Genomic DNA, 15805 nt, shown 5'->3' on the forward strand with positions numbered 1-15805 from the left:
GGAAATTTATGCGGCGGATAGGAGGCGGCTGGCTTGACCGCGGCTCACAAATGACGGCTCACTTTACCGCGGTAAGAGACGGGCTCTGGCTGAAACCACTAAAACACAGCTAGAGGCCACTGCAGTGTTACCCTTGCTGTTCACTTCTACTCGTAACCTCAATTATAGGTCGCTGCTCTCAGGAGTGCGTTTCTTTCTGTAAATGGATGGATGTAAGTTTTTCAGTTAAAATGAAAGAAAATGAAACTACCAACTAGTTCTCTCAACTGACTGTGGCACAGGATAGTGCCTGCTGTGTGTCAGTCTCTGACTTCTTACTCTGCGGATGTCGTAAGCGGCAGCCTCTCCTCTCTCCTTGTTACGGCAGGCCAGGATCACCCTGGCTCCTCGTTTCGCCAGCTCCAAAGCTGTGGACTTACCAATGCCAGTGTTGCTTCCTGTTCAGAAAAGCAATTCAAACACCTCAGCAAACCACTGGCAAAGGTGTCATTTTTATTAAAACTGTTTTTACCTGTTACATGTTCAGTTAAATTCACAGTCTTGTGATAGAATTACACATCAAAAGTGGAAAACAGTGCAAATGTGCTGTTTTTACAGTTGACCTTTGTATTTAAAAATGAGACATGAAGCATGAGGGGTGGACCTCGCTAAAAACTCAGAGGACACTGTGGGTTCAAAAGGTATTCAGCCCAATTACTCTTGGTTCAGCCTAAATCTAGACTTAAATCTAGGGGTGACCGTGCTTTTGCCCTGGTTGCACCTAACCTGTGGAACAACCTTCCCATCGCTATCCATTCTATCTTTTAAATTACGTTTAAAAACTCACTTATTTAACCTAGCTTTTCCATCTAGTTAGTGCCCCTATTTTATATTTGGCTCCATTTGTATCTATGTACCTGTCTGTACATATGGTACATAGAGTTGTACATATGTGGTACATTGTTAATGGCCTTTTATTTAATCATGTCTTAATTTCCCTGTTTCTATTGTAAAGCACTTTGGTGTACTGTTGGTTTTTTTAAATGTGCTATATAAATAAAGTTGTATTTCAGGTGGACGCCGAGTCCTCTGCTAATCATCTTGAAGTCACAAATGTTTCACTTTGCTTTTCAGACCACCCACAGAGCTAACCATTTAAAACTAATAGTTTTTTGTTTTATTTTTCCTATAAAAGAATAAACAATTGACACCTGGAAAAAAAACGAAGCTAGTTTCACAACTTTTACTCCGATTCCGAATACATTTTTACAATCTTCTGAGACTATTTTAAACATCAGCATGGCAAAAATCCCTCTACTTAATGATGAAAGATTTTCAAAGACTTTAACTAATTTATAAGTCCTTTTTACAACAGACAGCGAACTGCCATCTTTGTTTTCATTTTGAAATAGAGACACAGCCCGTCGGTAACAGTTGTTTCAGAAACATAGTTTTATCATTCAGAAGGAGTGTGTCCCTTTCGGCTGATTCTAAAAGGACTTTGCGATTTTTCAAGTATCACTGCTGACTTTTACTCAAACCAGCAGTAAGCTGGGACCTGACTGGACAATGGTAAGATTGCGCAACTTACATGAGTTAGTGACTGTGTTTACAGTTGATGATATGAGCGGACAGTGGGGCGTGTTACCTGTAACAATGGCCGTCTTGCCCTTAAGCTTCACTGAACTGGAGCATCTCGCGGATCTGAACACACAGTAATAAACTAACACATAAAGCGATACGAATCCCGCTATGAGGCATAGTAAAGCCGACATTACGACACTTCCAAACACTGCTCAATTCTTCGTAACCAAGCGGCTGTCTCTTCTTCTATCACTATTTGCGGCTACCAGCAGCAACAAAGGCGCTCTGCTGCCCTCTGTCGTTTCTATTCTCATTCATTCAGATTTTCTTAGCGCCAGCGTCAGATCCGCAGTTCTTGAAAAGAAAAGTTGTTGTTGTTTTTTTAGATAAAGTCCTCTACCACAAATCTGGAGCCATGAGGGTCCTGCAGAGTATTTCTGTTGCCCTTTTCTGGGCAGAGATCTCGGATTTTTTCCTGGCTTGGTGGTCAGGTCACTGCCCCAAATCCCCCGGTTACCACTGTGTCCACTGTTGCCTTCCCCCTCCACATCTTTCGATCTCCTCTCTCAGCACTTGGCACTTATCAAGCTTCTCATGTTCCTTCTCCCTGATGTTGCTGTCACTTGTATATGTTTGGCTGGTTAGTCGTTACCAGTTTGTCTATCTGTATATGGTCTCACAGGATCTTAGCTTGGTCATTCTCAACCACCCTAGTGAGCATATCACATTTTGTCCTCGAGACTTAAAGGTCATGCTGAGCAGAAATGGTTAAAATGAATTTCGAAGTATCAGTCAGAAAAGTATGATAAAAGCTTGTTTTAGCAGTGCCAGTGATGCTAGCCCAATTTTCTGATCTTCTGATGAGAGTGGCAAGGCTGCAGATAAATCTAGAAGGACTCAAATGAAATATTGTCCGTTATTGAAGCATAGAAATTTTTGTTTTCAAATTAATACATTTATTAAAAATTTCTTAAATGAAAGGGGTTTTTGGCAGATCAAGACAATGGATGATTTAAAGTAATTTGGGCTGGAGTTAGATGAAAGTGATTAATTTAAACTTGAACTGTAATGTGATATCACTGATGTTGCCAGCAAAGAAATTTAGGAATTTTTCACAGTCATCAGAAGATTTGGCAGGAAAAGAAGCTAGATCAGCACTAAGGAGTCTGTTAATGATTTTAAACAGAACGTTGGCTTGTGCTTATCATTATTAATCAATTAATTCTTGCTTAACAGCACCTTCAGGTGAAGGTAACAAACTGACAAAAAGTGTGACAATAGCTGAGACCAGGATTATTTTAGGATTGAGGTGGATGGTAGATAACAATACAGCAAACTTGATATTGCTACTGTCATGATTCCTGTCAGTCCTGTCACTGTAATATGAATTATTTAACAATCAGTTAATCCTTAGTTGGGGAAAAAAACCCTCCTTTCTCTCCACACCAATCACCCACACCCCCACTCTCCAACCCTTCCCTGTGTACAGTAAAAGTTACAGCAGAGAACTCTTTGTGTCTTGTAAGAGCTGAGACCCTTTGAAATCACAAGAGGTTTAAGTACTTAAATTTTTTTTTTAAAGACATGGTTGTGTCAGTCAGTGAAGGAAAATGGGATTTCATGAATCTGTATTTTAACTGACATATTATAATCTTGATTTGGTTTATCTGACTCTAAAAAGGAACGTTCATACTAAACAACACTCTTTTGCTATGGCACTGCACTCTTCTCATTAACGTAGGAGCAGAAGGTCGCCTTTGTGTGAAACCATCCCTCATTAGCATGTAGAGTAGTCACAGTGACACAGCAGTGTATTCTCCACAGAGAAAAAAAGCTGTGCTCACACAGTGACTTTTGTTTTACTTTGAAACCTGTCATCCATCATGTAAACGAGATCTCGCAAAACAAACTGTAGTAGGTCTCGACCTCCCGTTAGCTTCGAGATGGTGGGTGTCAGAAATATGTGATGTCTTGTAAACCGAGCAGATATTTGACGTTTACACAACTACATTCACACCTCAAAATATCTTAAAAGTTTATTTTGTGACCCAGAAAGAGTACCGTAATATTACAACTAAGTAGCTGCCGCCATTGTTGGAATTCAACTTTTGCGAAATCTCTCAAAAGCTTTGCAAGATCCCGAGTTTGTTTTGCGAGATCTCGCAAAAGTTCATCGTAATTTTTTTTCTCCCATGTCCCTTGCGGGGCTCCGTAGTTGTCAGGTCACCCAGACTAAAATCAAGTTAGACTTGTTTTTTATATGGTTAGGTGAATAACTGGGTAGCAGTAAAACTAAGGGTGTGATCTGAACATTTGCCATAACCTTTGGTCCACTGATTAGCCTTAAGCTAAGTCCACTCCTAAATACTGCCCAACAACAATAACATCCTATAACATGTTGGAGTTTTGCTTTAAAGCTCCTGAGAAGTAAATTATTATTTATTAATGAATTAATTGGTACTTTATTAATATACAGTTTATTATAAGTGTTCCATACATGCATGACATGCTGACTGTTGTACTTTTATACCATTTTAAAATCACTTCACTGTTGGCATACAGTTTTTTATGACATGTTGTCGTAAAACTTTTAGGGAAATCTGAGATGGTTGAGCAGACGGTCCACAGTGACCTCAGATAGAATGACCTTAATAGTACATCACAAGTCATTAAGGTGGAGACAAGTGTTAGTGGGGATTTGGGAAGAAAGATAACAGCAAATGTGAAAGGGAAGGTTTAGAAGAGCATAATGAGACCTGCAATTATGTATGGTTTGGAGCACTGACAAAAAGACAGAATGCTGAAACTGAAGATTTTAACTGGGAGTGACCAGGATAGATGAGATTTGAAATGAATAAATCATTGGGAGGTAAGTTAGAGAAGCATGGCTGAGATGGTTTGGAGATGTGCAGACGAGGGTTATTGGATGTACTGGACAAAGGATGTTGAAGGTGGAGCTGCAGGCAGGAGAAAATGAAAGACCACAAAGAGGTAGAACTACAGAAAAGATTCAGATTTTAGAACTGGATTGCTAAGCATTTGGTGTGATGGAAGCAGAGGACCCCAAGAGGACTTGCTGAAAGAGAAGAAGTCCCTTCCATGTTTTTGGTGTTTTTCTTCTTCCTCCCCTTCTTCTTCTTCTTCTTCTTCTTCTTCCAGCTGCTCCCTTTAGATGCTGCCACAGCAGATCATCTATTCAGTTCAATTGAGACCAGGCTGAAGGAGGGGTGGTTATCTGCCCCGACCAGGTGAGGAAGACAGGATGAAGACATACTGTGGAAGAGAGCCAGTGATTAATAATAACTACTGGTTAAATGCAGAGTGGTTTATAAACACATGGTGAGTGAAAAAGAAACACTCAGTGCATCATGTGAAGCCTTCAGCTGCATAGCCTTTTTAAGCATAATTAAGGGAGGACTCAAGGTCACCTGATCTAGTCCTAACTATATGTTTGATCAAAAAGGAAAGATGGAGAGGGTGTCTGTTTCCCAAATCCAACCAGGGAGCTGGTTCTGCAGAAGAAGGGCCTGAAAGCTGAAGGCTCTGCCTCCCATTCTACTTTTAAATACTCTAGGAACCACAAGTCAGCCTGCAGTCTGAGAGTGAAGTGCTCTAATGGGGTGATATGGTACTATAAGGTCATTAAGATAACATGAAGCCTGAATATTCAAGACCTTCTCCTTGTGTTTGAGGAGAAGAATTTTAAATTCAATTCTGGATTTAACAGGGAGCCAATGAAGAAGAATATAGGAATATAGCCAATAAAAGAGGAATATCTCTCTGTCTAATCCCTGTCAGCATTCTTGCTGCAGCATTTTGGTTTAGCTAAAGGCTTTTCAGGGAAAATATGCTTAATCCCTCGACCTTTCCCGACACCTTTCAGTACCTTTTAAAATGATCATTGATACCAGTTGATACAATTCCTTCTCTCTCCATATTTATATTTGAATATTTTATTATAGGTTAGTGGTTCACATTTCTCATGAACTGTGTGTTTCTATGTTCTTCTCAGTTGTTCTCATACTCACTGTTGTCATACCATAAGAAAAACACTTTGGAAGGTCTGCACTCTTGAACTGAACTAAGGACCTGTTTTTGTTGAATTTGTGACCTCGTCCTCCTGGTGAGGAGGATGAGAGTAAGTAGAAAGTATGAATAACAGTGTAAGCATGCACCCTGTGTTGTTTTATGTGCAGTGTCATTTAAAAACATCCTTAGCTCAGTTTCCTAAATTGATACCTTAATTGAAAGATTATCATTCATACAAGAGCCACATACTCAGACGTGTGATGAGGGTAGGCCCACTGGCTGTACATATGTGTCATGACTTGTTCAGCACTTACAGTGGCTGAAATGCTTAAACCATGATACAGTATAATCATGACAACAACACTCCAAATTCTAGTGACCAAAAAAAACTACCGTACAGAAAAAGTGCCCGTATGAATGGGTGAATGAGGTAAGTTGTGTTCAGTCATCTTCACTTCACTTCAAGTGCTCAGAGTAGAAAAGTGCTATGTATGAACCAGTCCATTTACCATTTGCTCCATAATCTGATTGGGTGTTGCCTCCTTTTACTACTGAATGCCTCCTATGCCCACTAGGTGGTGATGGAGAATACCCTCTACCCATATGTCACAGTGATGTATATATATCATACGTGGAACCACCAAATAAAATTTCATGTAGAGTGAAAGATGATTAGTAAGTGGTGCTACAAGTATGATATAATACTGTCACATAGATGACTCCAGGCTCATGTTTTATTTTGACATTCCTTGATCTGTGTTCAGTGTATTTAGTTTTGCTTCCTGTGTTTTCCTCCTGTGTCTCATTCCCTCGTTATCCCTCTGTGTATTTGAGCCGTTTTTTCCTCTGTTCGTTGTTGTGTCGTGCCGTCACATACCCCACGTGCTGTTTCCACGTGTGGGAAAAAGTGTCTGTGATTGTAATTAGCAAACCATGAAACAGTTTTGTTTACCTGAATTTTTAATGTTTTGAGCTGGTTTGTTTTTAACGATACAGGGGATTAAAAATGAAAAAGGAGAGAAGGGATATTGGACACAGGTGTTCATTGTTTTTGTCTTCAGACAATTCAAAATAAAGGTGGAGATTTGAGATTAGAAACAACGTAGCAGCTCAAGCTTCCAGTTAGTCTTCTGAAAGAGTAAACGTTTGAATAAACTGATTATTAGCTGTATACTAATGCAATAAAAATTCAAAAACTTGCTGTAGTCACATGTAGATGTTTATTATGTAAAACCTGTCATGACAACACCACTCTGCTACTCCACCTACTCAACCAGTGAAACCAGGATCATTCAGCTAACCAAACTGGTTATTTGAAACCTGCTTTTTTTTAGTGACTTCGAGACAGTCTGGACTTGCTGAGATTGAAGATTGTTTATGTGGTGCAAAAATAAACCAGTCACTCTGGTTTATTACAAAGCCTTATCTAAGTGTATACATCTTATGCACTCAGTGCACAGAATAATTACCAATGTGAACATCTGATCATTACTGTAAAAACAAGTCAATTATGTTTACTGAAAATCAGTCCAGTCATTCTGGCTTTTGTTTGGTTGAGAAACAAAATCAGGCAAAGACTTCATCTAAAAGTATCACAGAAACAGTGAAAACTTCACACTATTAACTATTTTTATGCAAGGCCACATAGTCTCTCGCTGAGCTCCCAGAGCTTCTTTGATGCTGCATCATCCTTAGCTTTGTCAGAAACTTCTTTCACTGTGCAGTTGGAGAAGAAACGTCCGCTGAACGGTTCAATCCCCTCCTGGAGGGCACAGTGCAGGGTGGTCTGGCATCCCTGCTCTGTGTTCTTGAAAAAATAAGCAGTGAGGGGCTTCAGGAATAATTGCAAAGTCGAGTTTATATTCCTGGCCAGTTCAGAGTTGATGGCTCCTGCAAAAATAGAAGAACAACTTTAACTTGAAGGGAAAGCTGGTTAGATCTGCTTCAGTTTCTAAATCATGTAGGATCAGAACTTAAAGTGTATACCGAGTGTGTGTACTATACATTAATTCGGTGTTTGTTTGCATGAACTGATGGGGAATATTGGTGCCATGCCCACTGACCTGGATGGAGGCTGTAGCAGGTGACATTGGTACCCTTCAGTCTCTTGGCCAGCTCATGGGTGAAGAGGTAATTGCACAACTTGCTATCAGAATAGTACTGAAGGACCTCCATGAATGAGGTCCCCAGTCCAAGAGCTTTGTAAGTGTTAAGGCAGTCAAAATCAATTTTTCCAAAGTAATGTGCCATAGATGACACGTTGACCACCCTACTTGGTCCACACGCCTTCAGCTGTTCCAGCAGCAGATTCGTTAATAGGAAGTGACCAATGTGATTGACACCAAACATCAGGCCCAGTCCGTCCGCTGTGCGACCCTGCATTTGCACACCTGGACAAAACATGGAGAAAACTTTTATCTTGTTTCAAGATGTGTTAAGATCTAAACAAGCAAGACTTTTAAACATCTGATCACAGTAGAGTAGATAGTTAGGTAAGTCAGATAAGTTCAGGCCACAGGAATAGTCAACAGAATCCTGATTCTCTAGAAGTGCACGTTTAAGTGTATCAGAACTGACTGACTTCTTTCTGTATTTCATTGCAACCCTGAATGTTCAAAAATCGGCAGCACGAGGATCATAACCTTGCAAAGTTGACATATGAAGTAGTTCTGTGAACTGGGATGGATGTTGTGTAATAACTGTGTAGCCTTCTTTCTCTGTATTCTTTACGTAGTGTGCTAAAGTGACTGGAAAACATTTTAATCGCTTTCCAAAGCTCACCATGTTATCCATTAAATGTATAAAATCCTTTATACTCTAGAGATAAATATATTTATAATAATATAAATATAATAACCAATGACGACAGACACTGACACAGTTCTCTGTTCATATGACATGAAGTTGCAATGGACAGCCAAACCTGCATTATTGATGAGGATGTCCAGTCGGGGTTCAGATTTCAGGAAGTTTTCAGCAAAACTGCGAACAGACTTTAGACTCCCCAGATCTAGCTGCATGAACACCACCTGGTTGTTCCCGCTGTCCTGCAGAAAACATGAAAAACTCATTGAGCACATAACTATTTTACAATGTCCATCTACTGTCATGAATGAGCCTGGTATAACCTGTACAATAATTGTTAGATTTGTATTGTTGGATTGTCATTTATGCTTAGAAATATATATTTATATATGCTTAGAAGTATATAACCATTTGTAGATTGAAAGAATGTCTCATCCTAGGAGGTCTGTAACAACTCTGTAGCATGAAGAGGGGGGTGCGTTTACTCCTCTCCAGAGTGTTGTTCTAGCATGGATCACACACCTCTTGGGATCATGAGCGAGGTTGTATCTTCTCTTCTGATATATGGTATAGCAAACACACGTATATCTGTTTAAGTATAAGTGCCTTTTGTTTAGATGAACTGCTGGACTTCCAGACCAGCAGGTTTAGGGAAGTCGTTTATGGGGTCACAGTCTGACCCCCCCACACACACACACACACTTACACAACGCACAGACAAGGTACTCTTTGTGTGTATGTATACGTCATATGTTAATGAACCTATGTATATTCATGTAACCTAACGGACGAGAGAAACTGGGGTCAAGCGTTTGTCCAGTTCTCTCCCGTGCACGAGAAACATAAAGAACTTTGCCAACTCGTGTCTTGCTTTGTTGTGCAGCTGAATTGTCTTGAACGTTCCAGCGAATAGGTTTAAGCAACAAACCTATCAATAATGTACATACTAGATAACATTGCGGGTTATTTAGGACACACATGGGTCTTTTGCTTGGTTAAATATCTAGTCACCCTCTTGATTTCTTCAAGTGCAGCCTCTCCTCGCTGCTTGCTGCGACAGGCCAGAATCACCCGAGCTCCTCTTTTAGCCAGATCTAGGGCTGTAGTCTTCCCAATACCCGTGTTGCTGCCTGCAGGTGAAAAAGCTTTTATTCTGCTCATCAGAGAAACATAGTGCAACACAGTGGCCACAAAACACAGCCTTTACTTACCAGTCACAATCACAGTTTTCCCATGTAGCTTTGCTTTGCTTGTGCACCTCTTTCCTTTCACTACAATCTCACGGTAAAAATAAGCAACAGCTATAGCAAGACCCAAGACCAGCAGAAGGCACATTGTTCCTGCCTCAGTTTCACAGCAAACTGCCTGCTCACAAGAAGTCTAAGCAATTCAGCTGGCTGTAACTTGCTCTGAGATTTAAACAAACACACCCATTTCCTGCATGGGCGTGACTGTGTCTTTGTTATCGGGTTACAGCCAATGACAGTCATTGGTTACAGCCAAAATGAAGCCAAAACGTCTCTATCGCCCCCTGGTGTCTGGCTGCAGTATAGGTCATAAACCCCGCCTCTTCCATGTTAGCGGATGGGACTGGGGTCAGACTAAAATAAATTTATTCTCCTCACATAATTTTTTTTCCAAAGATTCTTTCTTTTGTTGTCAATAATTCTCATCACGCTGATTTATGTCCAAGGGGTCTCCTCTCCCATAAGTTTGATTCTAATTCCTACCGCGGTGATGTTAAATTGGGGGTGAAACGTCATCATAACAGCTTTGACTGGCAGCTGCAGTCACGGAGAAACTTGCGTATCTCTGTCCGGGAATAGCAGATAGAGCGTAGGCTCTGAGAGGAGGGCCAGCGTTTACGCTACGAAAACACGACCGAGTGTTTTAACCTGACAGCCTGAGGTGTTCTTCAGTAAACTGGACTACCCGACAGAAGGACCCGAGGCCCCGCTGCACTTTTTCGGTAAGTTAAATGTGTTTGTAAGCTACTCAGTAACTACCGTCCTTAGCTAGCTCCTGAGACCTCAGCTAGCTAAAATGAGCACTCGGCTGTCAGGGTTCGTTTAGCTAATCTGTGCAGGTAAATGAATTTACTAAAGAAATCAAGAGAAACGCCCCGGGCTGCTCAGTCACTAATTACTGTTCCTGTACTTTTATTACAAGTATTATACTGTAAAAGCAACAGGCTGCACCCTGCTGCAGCTCCTGTGCAGAGCTGAATATTAAATATGTGCAAACAACAGCATGTTTTCAGTCTCTTGCCACATCTGTAAAGACAGTAACACCATTTTTAAAAGTTTGTACTTCAGTAACTCCTCATTAATCAGGAACTATGGATTAAAGTACTGTAGTGTACTGTAATACTGAAAAAAAAATGTAAGAGAATAACTTCAGATCCTGAGTGTGTGAGGACAGAAGAATCAGCTTTATTTCAATTTTGAGGGATAAAATTTATATTTGAGTTTGATGGTTCTGTTCTCTTTGTGATTACAGGAGCTGCCCTCAGATTCAGACCTCAGCACCACCCAGTGACAGCAGACAGATCATCCAACATGTTCACGTGTTAACTGCAAAATGAACTGATGAAAACAGTACAAAGGTTAAAGTACCACACGTGCTGTAGTGAAAGCTGCAGCTGTTTTATTGATAAAGTTAAAGACAAAAAAAACAAAAGGATTAATCACTCATGTAACTGTGTCACTATATATCAGCATTAACAGGACCTCAGTTTGGTGTTTCACAAAGCTGCTGATCTCAGACCTGCACAGCTTCCGTTTTAAACACTTGATGTACTCAGCTGCATGAAGAGCACATGAGATTTTCTCTAACACAATTAAATAAAACCTGATGAAGGTCAAAGGTTGTCACTTGTATGTTTAACTACAGACTTGTCATCTGGAATTCTTTCAGTTTTTTTACACATAGTGTGTTATTTACCATAAAGTAATTCAGAGTTATTCATACCAGAGTAACCAGGGAGGATCACATATTTTTAAATATATAACTTTCTACAGGACTGAATATAATATCTTTATGTAAAAGCCTGGAGCCTCTGGGGAGTATCTGAGTATTTATAACATTACACAAACCAAAGGTCTCCATCACAGTGTTCATGAAATGCTCCTGGGGCGGGCCTACGGAGGAGTGCTGAAGATTTCCCTGTGAGGGAGCTGCTGGTGAAGATCATGAGTCCTGCTTGATCAATGCGATGAGCTTCAGTGTTCCTGTTGTTTCGTAAATGAAGCCTCTCTCAGTGGGTCAACAGAACTTCTGGCACAGGACAGCTGTGATGAAAGAAAGGCAAGAAGTTTCTCCAAACGTCTGGACCCAGGAAACCCAGCTTGGTCCTGATGGTCTCCCTCACCAGTTTCTCTCCAGGGTGAATGTAGCTGTTGATATAATATGGACTCTATTATTAAATGAAAAGAACAAATTAGACTACACTACTAAAACCTGCTGCTGTTTTTAAAGTTTCCATGTTACCAGGCTGTAGAGGGCTCTGAAGATTTAAACGGTTTTAGATCCATTACACTCACAGTCTTATGTTAAAATCTCAGAGGACAGCGTTATATTTTTGATATTAACAGTAACTCCGGGCCTCTGTAGAGTGTGCAGAAGATCTCATCTCTGTCTAAAAATGAATTTTAAAAAAACACAAGAAGTGCGCATTTCAGAAGGACGCTGCTCATAAAGTTACACAATTGCACAGCCGAATTCACATTTTTATTGTATTTACAAAATACCATCGTTTTTGTCTTTCTTTGTATCATTTTATTTTGTTGTATTTATCTGCAACACCTTAAAGGCCGGTCCATGAAAATATAAAAATTTCATATAAATTTCATATAAGCATCAGGGACAAGGCTGTCTTGCAATTGTTGAGGTCACTAGTGTGCGCCCTATTTCTTCCAGGATCACTCTTCATTTGTAGGTTTTAGTGGACTCCTACTACTGTGACGTGGTCTTCATGGGCCAAAGGCATTGTATTCCAAGATCTGGGAGACTGTAGAAATGAGCAGTGATGCCCTTCTTGCCATCTTTCCAGAAAAATAAGTGATCTGGAAGCTGTTTGGCTTACTTACAGCAGCAGCACTTTCTGCACCTGCGTAAAGGTGCACATTTACTAACAGTATGTGTTGCAGCTTTGAATCTTTTATTAATGTATATTTTGTTAATATTTTGGCTATGGTGTCTTGTTATGAAATATATAGAAGACTAACAGTGTTAGCATGCGGTCAAAGCTAAGTTTGACTGGGAAACTCAAAGCTCAATAGTCTGTATCAACAAAAATTCATTGCAGCCTGTGTAATATTTGATGCATCATAATTTATTCCAGTCTATCTTGCAAATACATATTTGTGTTGCAATGTCATGCACAAACACACACAACTATTAGATCCTTAAGATCAAACCTGTGTCATTCTTTTGGTCCACTGTAGTGTAGTAGTAAAAAAACAACAACAAGTGAAGTGGCCACAAATGGCCAGGATAGAGCCCAGAGGGTTAATTCGTAAAATGTATAAAAATATGATTGATTACAGGATAATAGATTACTGTTAATAGCAACTGTAAGCTTTTTACTTTGAAGTTAGAAGTATAAACAATGCTGTTACATTTACACTAAATTTTTTTACCATAAGTATGGACATAAAACAAGTGAACAACATTTTATAATAAGCTTAATTAGAATTCTGTACACTGCAAAAAAAAAAAAAAAAACCCACAACAACAAATAAAAAACACAAACAAACAGCCAATGCCTTCGTCTGTTTATTAAATGTCAAACATCGCATTGACCTGTAGTCTCTGCTCGTCAGCACATGCTTTTAAAAAGAGCTCCATGTCCTCTGCAAACTGAAAAACAAAGAGGAAGAAGTCCCTCTACACAAAAACACTGCAGATGACAGGCCAGGCAAACATCTATTGACCTGTTTGAATGCCTCCTCATCATGTGAGCCTTGAAGTTTTTTTTAAGAAGACTAAGACCACAGTGAGGCACTTTCATTTTCATGGACTTTCCACAAGCCCAGTTTCATTTAGCACAGAGGGTAGAGCACATGAATGTTCTACCAAAGATTCAGAAAATGGTTTAGATGCTGGAGACAAGACATCGAGAGGGAGATGGGGCTCCACGGAGAGTTCAGTGGGGAGCAGTCCTGAATGCTGACATGACAATAATTGCCTTGCCATATCCCCACGCTGTATGACTGTCATGTTACAGAAGGGCAGTGAAAGTGCACCGGCACATCATTTTGTCTGTAAGAGAGAAAAAAAAGAAAAAACATGTAATTTAAATGTAGTTGTATAGAATGCAGTCAGTTTATCTAACAATCAGATTGTACATATTAACAAAAATATATTTCTGGCATTTTTTTTCCACACTGCATCAAATTAAGGTTGATTACGTCGATTAAGCATCATGAGGTGGAGGGTGGTTCCCTATTTTTTATTTATTTATTTTTGTTGTTGCTGGGAGTTGGAACCCTATTAGTTAGGTTGCTTAATATTTACGCTAAGTACTCTTTAAAATACCAGAATAGGGAGGATGGTGTAGGTTTAAGTTTATTAGATTGATCAGTATTGCTGAACTATGAAATATTTTTTTTGCATACAGGTATAACAGAATAGCTTTAGTGTAGTTGTTGTTTTAAACTTGAGTATGAACTTATACAAAATGCAGCAAGATATTTAAAAAACAGTTTTGTTGATTAAAAAACACTATATCGGATTCATATCGGTATCGGCAGATATCCAAATTTATGATATCGGTATCGGTATCGGACATAAAAAAGTGGTATCGTGCCATCTCTAATGAAAACACACTTTTTTCTCTTGCTGATGAATGCTCTGAACTGTAGATTAAGAAAAGAAACTTTTAAGTCAACAAAGAGACTGCAGAGGTGCTGAAAAGGAGTGCATATTTATAACTTTAACTATGATATTTAATACCAACATACCTTTGAAAAGCAAAGCATTTTTAATGTGTCCATTTATATGCTCTTCGAATCTTTGCCCTGAACAGTAGGGCTGAAAGTGGGGCACAGAGGGCAGTGAAAGAGTCTTCTGCAACACGTGGTGCATTCCTGCAATTCTGGCCTGGAGGCAGAATTCCAAATTGATATGTGCATCTAAAACAGAGAGAAAAACAGATAAACACCATATACACATTTAAGTTCAGGTTTTAGCAGAAATAACACGTTACAGTTAGCATGTAAGAGATTTGGGAGAAAATTCTTTACAAAAACATAATTTACAAGACACTTTTATTTGTGACATACATATCTATTTACATATAACAGACAATTTAACAAAGGCTAACTAAAATCTGGGCAATAAAAAAGCAGAACAGAATGGAATAGAGAATATTAGTATTTATAAATGTATAAATCTCTTTGTGACAAACTTTACAATGTTGATGCAGGTGGAATGAGAGACATGAATAAAGCGCAATATGCAGTAAATGGAATGTGCATTGATGTCAGATAGTGAAAAGCAGCGAAGTGAATTTGTTAACAAGCAAAAATCAAATACGTTCGAAAGGGACCACTAAATGCTAACCAGAGGTGTCAAAAGTACACACATTCCTCACTAAAGTTTAGATACCTCGAAGGTATGACAGTTGTTGTAACGCTAACAAAGTGCCAACGTAATCAGTGTCAGCAAAGTAGATGATTCCTAGAATTATATATTTATTAACGGCGAATTTATACATGGATGACTCTGTACCAACCTTTACGATCGATTTGCAAGGTTAATGATCCATGCAGGAACGAGACAAAAAAAAGAAAAAAGAACGTCTTTCCACCTACTGTGGAGGTCAGGTGTTTCCAGTTACTGTGGAGGTCCCAATGGTCGTGTCCAAATTCATGGGCTGCATCTTCCTGTGGGCCGGGTCCTCAGAAGGTTGGGTAGGCTGGAAGTAAACGGCTGGGGAAACTGGACAGTCTAGCCTTCTGATTAGCGTGACCGCTGTCTCGGTGGAGTTTAATAAACTCAGCCGTCTGCTCCTTGCTATCTAAAATATAACAGGACACTGGCGTAAATTCTCGACCGTCTCATACTTCTGTTTAATCAGTTTTCTGTTTGACGTTTAGTCAGCTTTGTAAAAACCAAGGAGGACCCCACCCGGGGGATTAATAAAGTTTTATTTTATCCAATCTAATAACCCGGGGTAGCGGTCATGTCCGGTTGGGGGCTCTTTTGGCTCTCAGGTGACTGTTTCCTCATGGCTGCGTGCAGCGGGGCTAGGGGAGGGGCTGTGCTGTCGGGAGTGGGTTACTGACCTGGTAGCCTGGCTGCCCCTGGGTGGGTCCGGGATGGGCGTGAGGTTCTGGGGGCGCTCCGTCTCTGGGCTGGGGCCCTGGCCGGGCCTCGGGGGCTTGGGTCCTGGTTGGTGTGTTGC

At 39.9% G+C, this 15805-nt stretch overlaps 1 protein-coding gene across 1 annotated transcript; it reads right to left on the reverse strand.

Annotated features, from left to right (window-relative positions):
• Nucleotides 1–6793: 6793 nt before the first annotated feature.
• LOC102301802 (dehydrogenase/reductase SDR family member 13) lies at nucleotides 6794–9854 on the reverse strand. Its single transcript, XM_005946744.2, has 5 exons — nucleotides 9609–9854; nucleotides 9409–9527; nucleotides 8516–8639; nucleotides 7656–7982; nucleotides 6794–7482 (listed from the first exon to the last, which is right to left on the reverse strand). Exons 1-5 carry the CDS (start codon nucleotides 9730–9732, stop codon nucleotides 7223–7225), a joined length of 954 nt encoding a protein of 317 aa, XP_005946806.1. The 5' UTR covers nucleotides 9733–9854; the 3' UTR covers nucleotides 6794–7222.
• Nucleotides 9855–15805: the final 5951 nt, after the last annotated feature.

This window comes from Haplochromis burtoni, unplaced genomic scaffold, assembly GCF_018398535.1.
Source record: "Haplochromis burtoni strain Fernald_Lab_line unplaced genomic scaffold, NCSU_Asbu1 Contig_492, whole genome shotgun sequence".
In the NCBI taxonomy this organism is placed as follows: domain Eukaryota; kingdom Metazoa; phylum Chordata; class Actinopteri; order Cichliformes; family Cichlidae; genus Haplochromis; species Haplochromis burtoni.